Source organism: Entelurus aequoreus, linkage group LG05 (genome assembly GCF_033978785.1).
Source record: "Entelurus aequoreus isolate RoL-2023_Sb linkage group LG05, RoL_Eaeq_v1.1, whole genome shotgun sequence".
NCBI classification, from domain to species: Eukaryota; Metazoa; Chordata; class Actinopteri; order Syngnathiformes; family Syngnathidae; genus Entelurus; species Entelurus aequoreus.
The window spans coordinates 26,563,165-26,572,468 of record NC_084735.1 but is presented as its reverse complement, the minus strand read 5'-3'; the positions used below and the strand labels follow the sequence as shown (position 1 = coordinate 26,572,468).

The 9,304-nt window shown below is 44.5% G+C and overlaps 1 protein-coding gene across 1 annotated transcript in view; it reads left to right on the top strand.

Annotated features, from left to right (window-relative positions):
• Positions 1-1,305, top strand: part of LOC133649672 (protein S100-A1-like) — a 2,691-nt gene extending 1,386 nt beyond the window's left edge. The window contains exons 2-3 of the mRNA XM_062046321.1: positions 846-1,016; positions 1,079-1,305. Coding sequence (XP_061902305.1) covers positions 879-1,016; positions 1,079-1,240 — 300 coding nt within the window. The 5' untranslated portion in view covers positions 846-878 and the 3' untranslated portion in view covers positions 1,241-1,305. The remainder of the gene's footprint in view (positions 1-845; positions 1,017-1,078) is intronic.
• Positions 1,306-9,304: the final 7,999 nt, after the last annotated feature.

Sequence of the window (9,304 nt, the reverse complement as noted above, 5' to 3'; positions counted from 1 at the left end):
TACCTCAAATTATTAATGGTTGAATATATTTTCTATCATATATAATATTTTTTATACAAAATTAAAATTATTGTCAGTTGAATTTCCTTTCTAGCAAATCTAATATTTTTTTCAAAATCTAAAAATAAATTTAAAAAAATTAATGTAGTTATTTGTGGTTTATTTCCTTTCTAGCAAGTAATACAATATTTTTAGAAATATAAAAATAAAAAACAGTTTACTTAAAATGATTATTAGTTGAATTTCCTTTCTGGCAAATATATGTATTTTTTAATATAGGAAATAAATCAATTTGTATTATTACTGTTTTGGTAATAATATACAAATAAAATAAAAGAAACAGAAGATAATTATTATTAATTGTGAAAATACTATGTTTCCTTTAAATTGAGTCAAATGAGCTAAATGCAATCAAATTAAATGAGTAGTTGTTGAATAGAATTGTAATTGATTTCTACTTATATTGCTATAAAAATATTTATTGTGATTTTAATATTAATCAAATTCATATTAAAATGAGTGATTAATTCAGTTGTATATAGTAATAATTACAGTAATGGATACATTGATTTGTCAAATTGATTTATAAAATCATTCCTCGATTGATTTATTAGCTTATCTTTTTCTCACCAAGAAAAACATTTTCTCAATTTTTGGAACGGGTTTTGCATTTTAACGTAAGAGGAAGCTCGGGATTAAGTGAAAATATTTGGGGTGGCCTAAAGGGGGCCCGTGTGCCCTCTTAATCAGTTAGATTTAGAGCACCTCTGTAAGGAAAAGTGGGAATAAATGACCTAATTTGAATAATGATTCAAATACAGTGGACATTTTTACTGTTTCCACAGTTCCCCCTCAGTGCAAGCCCACTTGAAGCGACCATGCCTTCGGAACTCGAGATCGCCATGGAGTCCCTCATCACCGTGTTCCACCGTTACGCCTCCAGGGACGGCAAGGGGACCCTCAACCGGCGGGAGCTGCGGGAACTGATGGAGAACGAGCTGTCCAACTTCCTCCGAGTAAGTAAGGATCTTGAAGGGAATGCCACACTAGATCTTCACCCTTCCTTTCCTCACTCCAGTCCCAGAAGGACCCCGCCGCCGTGGACAAGATCATGAAGGACTTGGACACAAACGGGGACGGCCAGGTGGACTTTGAGGAGTTTGTGTCATTAGTGGTCGGACTCTCCATAGCTTGCGAGCAGTGCTACAAGTTGCAAATGAAGCAGAAGGCCAGGAAGTGAATCCTGCAAGAGGACGTGTTTTATGTGTGTAGTCCATTAAATGTCCCAACTGGGTTTCCAACTTCCTCCTGACTTTGTTTTTATTGCCAAGCCTCTTTACTACTGCACACGTTCCCATGGCAACCGGGAGCATTCCCACCTGAAAGGTCCAGTCAGCCATGACAAGGAGGCAAAGTACACAGCAGACTCTCCCTCTTTGTTTGATAACGTATCGCTGTCCCGGGGGAATGCCGGAATGTTCCGCGCATTTCCACACCTTTCCACGCCACTGGCGCACACATGAGCTGGCTGTGTTGCTCCACTAAATACTTTTCTGTGTGCATCATGGCGGGGGGAGACGAGTGGAAAAATCCAGTCTCTAAACTTCCCTGCCTAGAAGTCTGAACTCGGGGGGAAATTTGTACAAGGCAAAACAGGTTGCCAGGACACAATGCAGCGTGTAATGTTGTGTCTTAAACAATGCAGTGTGTAATGGTGCGTTTAAAACCCACAGGCACCACGCCCAGGTTGTCACCATCCTCGGTAAAAATCCACTCATGATTTCCTGTAATCTTTCTTTCTGTTGCTCAGAAATGAAATACACCCCCATGTAAATATGCAAACTATATCCTGTACGTATATACACTACCGTTCAAAAGTTTGGGGTCACCCAAACAATTTTGTGGAATAGCCTTCATTTCTAAGAACAAGAATACACTGTCGAGTTTCAGATGAAAGTTCTCTTTTTCTGGCCATTTTGAGCGTTTAATTGACCCCACAAATGTGATGCTCCAGAAACTCAATCTGCTCAAAGGAAGGTCAGTTTTGTAGCTTCTGTAACGAGCTAAACTGTTTTCAGATGTGTGAACATGATTGCACAAGGGTTTTCTAATCATCAATTAGCCTTCTGAGCCAATGAGCAAACACATTGTACCATTAGAACACTGGAGTGATAGTTGCTGGAAATGGGCCTCTATACACCTATGTAGATATTGCACCAAAAACCAGACATTTGCAGCTAGAATAGTCATTTACCACATTAGCAATGTATAGAGTGTATTTCTTTAAAGTTAAGACTAGTTTAAAGTTATCTTTATTGAAAAGTACAGTGCTTTTCCTTCAAAAATAAGGACATTTCAATGTGACCCCAAACTTTTGAATGGTAGTGTAGATACACAGTTTACAAATAAGTGTTTGTGTGTGTGGTATAGTGAATGAGTTGTTTGGATGTGTTGTCAAGGCAATTGTGTGTCATTTTCGGCTTGACCACTAGATGGCAGAAAAGGACTGCCTGATATTATGTCGTTCTCTATTTGACCACCAGATGGCAAAAGAGCAACACTGTATGATGTGAAGTAGGGGTGTGGGAAAAAATCGATTCCAATTCGAATCGCGATTCTCACGTTGTGCGATTCAGAATCGATTCTCATTTTAAACAAATTGATTTTTATTTTTTTTAAATGTATTAAAAAAAAAAAAATTGTTTGTTTTTGGTTTTTTGAATTAATCAATCCAACAAAATAATACACAGCAATACCATAACAATGCCATCCAATTCCAAAACCAAACCCGACCCAGCAACACTCAGAACTGCAATAAACAGAGCAATTGAGAGGAGACACAAACACGACACAGAACAAACCAAAAGTAGTGAAACAAAAATGAATATTATCAACAACAGTATCAATATTAGTTACAATTTCAACATAGCAGTGATTAAAAATCCCTCATTGACATTATCATTAGACATTTATAAAAAAAAAATAAAAAAAGAACAATAGTGTCACAGTGGCTTACACTTGCATCGCATCTCATAAGCTTGACAACACACTGTGTCCAATATTTTCACAAAGATAAAATAAGTCATATTTTTGGTTAATTTAATAGTTAAAACAAATTTACATTATTGCAATTGGTTGATAAAACATTGTCCTTTACAATTATAAAAGCTTTTTACAAAAATCTAATACTCTGCTTGCATGTCAGCAGACTGGGGTAGATCCTGCTGAAATCTATGTATTGAATGAATAGAGAATCCTTTTGAATCGGGAAAAAAATCGTTTTTGAATCGAGAATCGTGTTGAATTGAAAAAAAAATCGATTTTGAATCGAATCGTGACCCCAAGAATCGATATTGAATCGAATCGTGGGACACCCAAAGATTCACAGCCCTAATGTGAAGGTTTGGTAGTTCAGTGGTCCCCAACCACCGGGCCGCGGCCCGGTACCGGTCTGTGGATCGATTGGTACCGGGCCGCACAAGAAATTAATTATTTATTCATTTATTTTTTTATTTTTTTAATTAAATCAACATAAAAAACACAAGAGTGCACCAACCTAAAAACACCTCCCTCCCTCATTCACACAAAAGGGTTGTTTCTTTCTGTTATTAATAATTCTGGTTCCTACATTATATATCAATATATATAAATACAGTCCGCAGGGATACAGTCCGTAAGCACACATGATTGTATTTTTTTATGACAACCCCTCCACCCCCGGTCCGTGGGACAAATTTTCAAGCGTTGACCGGTCCGCAGTTACAAAAAGGTTGGGGACCACTGTGGTAGTTGACCACGAGGTTGCATAAAATGAGAAATTATCCATCCATCTATCCATCCATTTTCTACTGCTTGTCCCTTTCGGGGTCGCGGGGGGGTGCTGGAGCCTATCTCAGCTGCATTCGGGCGGAAGACGGGGTACACTAATAATGAAGTTCTCTATTTGACTAGATGATAGTAAATCAGGGGTCGGCAACCCAAAATGTTGAAAAAGGCGTATTGGACCAAAAACATAAAAAATAAATCTGTCTGGAGCCGCAAAAAATGAAAAGTCTTATATTAGTGTTATAATGAAGGCAACACATGACGTAAGTGTCTATATTAGCTATAATAGCCTACTATCAAAATGACTATGTGTCGCAGGCTAAAGCAAATCTTCGTTGACAGAAATGTTGAAATGTAATATTTATTCTACACATTTTTACAACATTAGAAACCATTAATAAATCAAAGGATACTCAGAAGGTGAGATAACTCCTGGAAATTACTGGCTTAGATGTGTGTGTCCAACTTAAAGGAAACGGCAGGCTGTCTTCTTTTAATAGATTTATTACAATCTTTGGCAAACTAGGTAGTGTTTGCTGTGGTCTGGAACAACATGGCACGCAAACATCTATCTGAAATGCAGCCAATATTACATCAATATAATGATAATAAGATAATAAGACGTGCAAAACTAAACTATACACAAAGAGGTTAGGAGTCCATCCATCCATCCATCCATCTTCTTCTGCTTATCCGAGGTCGGGTCGCGGGGGCAGCAGCCTAAGCAGGGAAGCCCAGATTTTCCTCTCCCCAGCCACTTCGTCCAGCTCCTCCCGGGGGATCCCGAGGCGTTCCCAGGCCAGCCGGGAGACATAGTCTTCCCAACGTGTCCTGGGTCTTCCCCGTGGCCTCCTACCGGTTGGACGTGCTCTAAACACCTCCCGAGGGAGGCGTTCGGGTGGCATCCTGACCAGATGCCCGAACCACCTCATCTGGCTCCTCTCGATGTGGAGGAGCAGTGGCTTTACTTTGAGCTCCCCCCGGATGGCAGAGCTTCTCACCCTATCTCTAAGGGAGAGCCCCGCCACCCGGCGGAGGAAACTCATTTCGGCCGCCTGTACCCGTGATCTTGTCCTTTCGGTCATGACCCAAAGCTCATGACCATAGGTGAGGATGGGAACGTAGATCGACCGGTAAATTGAGAGCTTTGCCTTCCGGCTCAGCTCCTTCTTCACCACAACGGACCGATACAGCGTCCGCATTACTGAAGACGCCGCACCGATCCGCCTGTCGATCTCACGATCCACTTTTCCCCCACTCTGGAACAAGACTCCTAGGTACTTGAACTCCTCCACTTGGGGCAGGGTCTCCTCCCCAACCCGGAGATGGCACTCCACCCTTTTCCGGGCAAGAACCATGGACTCGGACTTGGAGGTGCTGATTCTCATCCCAGTCGCTTCACACTCGGCTGCGAACCGATCCAGTGAGAGCTGAAGATCCTGGCCAGATGAAGCCATCAGGACCACATCATCTGCAAAAAGCAGAGACCTAATCCTGCAGCCACCAAACCGGATCCCCTCAACGCCTTGACTGCGCCTAGAAATTATGTCCATAAAAGTTATGAACAGAATCGGTGACAAAGGGCAGCCTTGGCGGAGTCCAACCCTCACTGGAAACGTGTCCGACTTACTGCCGGCAATGCGGACCAAGCTCTGACACTGATCGTACAGGGAGCGGACAGCCACAATCAGACAGTCCGATACCCCATACTCTCTGAGCACTCCCCACAGGACCTCCCGAGGGACATGGTCGAATGCCTTCTCCAAGTCCACAAAGCACATGTAGACTGGTTGGGCAAACTCCCATGCACCCTCAAGGACCCTGCCGAGAGTATAGAGCTGGTCCACAGTTCCACGACCAGAACAACAACCACACTGTTCCTCCTGAATCCGAGGTTCGACTATCCGGCGTAGCCTCCTCTCCAGTACACCTGAATAGACCTTACCGGGAAGGCTGAGGAGTGTGATCCCACGATAGTTGGAACACACCCTCCGGTTCCCCTTCTTAAAGAGAGGAACCACCACCCCGGTCTGCCAATCCAGAGGTACCGCCCCCGATGTCCACGCGATGCTGCAGAGTCTTGTCAACCAAGACAGCCCCACAGCATCCACAGCCTTAAGGAACTCTGGGCGGATCTCATCCACCCCCGGGGCCTTGCCACCGAGGAGCTTTTTAACTACCTCAGCAACCTCAGCCCCAGAAATAGGAGAGCCCACCACAGATTCCCCAGGCACTGCTTCCTCATAGGAAGACGTGTCGGTGGGATTGAGGAGGTCTTCGAAGTATTCCCTCCACCGATCCACAACATCCGCAGTCGAGGTCAGCAGAACACCATCCGCACCATACACGGTGTTGACAGTGCACTGCTTCCCCTTCCTGAGGCGGCGGATGGTGGTCCAGAATCGCTTCGAAGCCGTCCGGAAGTCGTTTTCCATGGCCTCGCCGAACTCCTCCCATGTCCGAGTTTTTGCCTCTGCGACCGCTGAAGCCGCACACCGCTTGGCCTGTCGGTACCTGTCTGCTGCCTCCGGAGTCCCATGAGCCAAAACAACCCGATAGGACTCCTTCTTCAGCTTGACGGCATCCCTCACCGCCGGTGTCCACCAACGGGTTCTAGAATTACCGCCACGACAGGCACCAACTACCTTGCGGCCACAGCTCCAATCAGCCGCCTCGACAATAGAGGTGCGGAACATGGTCCACTCGGACTCAATGTCCAGCACCTCCCTCGTGACGTGTTCAAAGTTCTTCCGGAGGTGGGAATTGAAACTCTCTCTGACAGGAGACTCTGCCAGACGTTCCCGGCAAACCCTCACAATGCGTTTGGGCCTGCCAGGTCTGTCAGGCATCTTCCCCCACCATCGCAGCCAACTCACCACCAGGTGGTGATCGGTAGAAAGCTCCGCCCCTCTCTTCACCCGAGTGTCCAAAACATGAGGCCGCAAATCCGATGACACAACTATAAAGTCGATCATGGAACTGCGGCCTAGGGTGTCCTGGTGCCAAGTGCACATATGGACACCCTTATGCTTGAACATGGTGTTCGTTATGGACAATCTGTGACGGGCACAAAAGTCCAATAACAAAACACCGCTCGGGTTCAGATCCGGGCAGCCGTTCTTCCCAATCATGCCTCTCCAGGTTTCACTGTCGCTGCCAACATGAGCATTGAAGTCCCCCAGTAGAACGAGGGAATCACCCGGGGGAGCACCCTCAAGTACTCCCTCGAGTGAATCCAAAAAGGGTGGGTACTCTGAGCTGCTGTTTGGCGCGTAAGCGCAAACAACAGTCAGGACCCGTGCCCCCACCCGAAGGCGGAGGGAAGCTACCCTCTCGTCCACCGGGTTGAACTCCAACATGCAGGCTCTGAGCCGGGGGGGGCAACAAGAATTGCCACCCCAGCCCGTCGCCTCTCACTGCCGGCAACGCCAGAGTAGAAGAGAGTCCAGCCCCTCTCGAGAGAACTGGTTCCAGAGCCCTTGCTGTGCGTCGAAGTGAGTCCGACTATGTCTAGTCGGAACTTCTCCACCTCGCGCACTAGCTCAGGCTCCTTCCCCCCCAGCGAGGTGACGTTCCACGTCCCAAGAGCTAGCTTCTGTAACCGAGAATCGGACCGCCAAGTGCCCTGCCTTCGGCCGCCGCCCAGCTCACATCGCACCCGACCTCTATGACCCCTGCTATGGGGGGTGAGCCCATTGGAGGGGGAACCCACGTTGCCTCTTCGAGCTGTGCCCGGCCGGGCCCCATGGGGACAGGCCCGGCCACCAGGCGCTCGCCATCGTGCCCCACCTCCTGGCCTGGCTCCAGAGGGGCCACTAGATCGCAGTAAATGACTACCATATGTTATGAGGTTCTCTATTCGACCACAAGATAGTAAACATTGAACATTGTATTGTGAAGATTTATAGTTTTTTACATATATGTTTATCTACCATATATCTTTTTTATTCATTTTTATTTAATATGTTTTTTTGTTTTTAGCTTTTTTGTCAACAATTTGGCTATCAGATAGCAGAAAAAGACAACGATATATTATGGCGTTCTCTATTTGACCAGCAGATAGCCAAAAAAGGAAGACAGTATGATGTACAGATTTGTAGTTGGCCACTAGATGGCAGTAAATAACTAACATATATATCATGAGGTTGTCTTTTTGACCATTAATAGCAAACAATAAATATTGACTATATTGACAGTTACTTGTTAATTCTTTTTTTTTTTCTTTACTATTTATTTATTAATTTTTGTTTGTTTTCTTATTTTTTGTGAAAATTCATAGTTTGGCCAGCAGAAAGCAGAAAATGACTACCAGCTGTTTGACATGCGACCACTAGATGGCAGAAAAGGAACTGTATAATGTAGAGATTTGTAGTTGGCCATTAGATGGCGGCAAACAACTAACTGAAATTATGTTCTTTATTCGACCGCTAGATGGCAGAAAATGAACATTGTATAACGTGAAGATTTGTTTTTGGCTGCCAGCTATTGTGAAGTTGTGTATTTGGCCACAGAAGGGCATAAAATGGCTACTGGATGTTGTGAAGTTTTTGATTCGACCAGAAGAGGGCATAAAATGACAACTAAATGTAATTATTTTGACCGCTCGATGGTATAAAATTAACATTGTATGATGTGAAGTTTTGCAGTTGACCATTCATTAGCATAACCTTTTAACATACTGGATTTCCATTGAATGCGTAACGGCAGCTGAATGGTGCCGCCACGGACCGCCATTTTGTTGCGACTGCGTCGTGCAGCAAGGTAACGTGGACTTTTATGAGATCCGGCCAATCCGCGCTTGATCACGCTATAAGGGGAGTCGTAGTAAAGGCCCCCATTTCCCCATATAGCTGCCCGGGATATGACTGTATATGATTTTTTTTTTGTTGCGAACCTCCAAAATCAACATGTCTTCATCCATTTGTGTCAACAAGGTGAAATTACGTCTGAAAACCTTTGACAAGACGACTTCATGTCGGTCGTCGCCCACCGGGACGTTTTAAAGTGTAAAATACGATCCGCCTTGAAAACGGAGTATTTTATTTTGAAAGTAAACGGCATAATTAATTTTGTGTTTGTGCATAACTTCCTGTCCAACATAAGCAGATTTTAGCCAACCTAAACAAATGTGTTGCGCGGACGGGCAAATGTATTTAGCGCAGGAATGAATAACTCGCAGTGGCCTAAACGGAGCACATTGACTTGAAAAAAAAAAGAAAATAGTCCGCCCTGTGGCGGCGCCGTTCTGCTGCCATCACGCATCCAGTTCGCCATTTTTGCTAGAAAAAGACATCACCAAAATAAACTTTTCCTCTGCATCTACAAGGTCTACCTGGGTGATCTTGGTACCAAAGTAGAGGGGAGCTGCTGCCCACTGCTCCCCAAGGGGATGGGTCAAATGCAGAGGACAAATTTCACCACATCTAGTGTGTGTGTGACAATCATTGGTACTTTAATCTTTAATCTTAATCTTAAGATA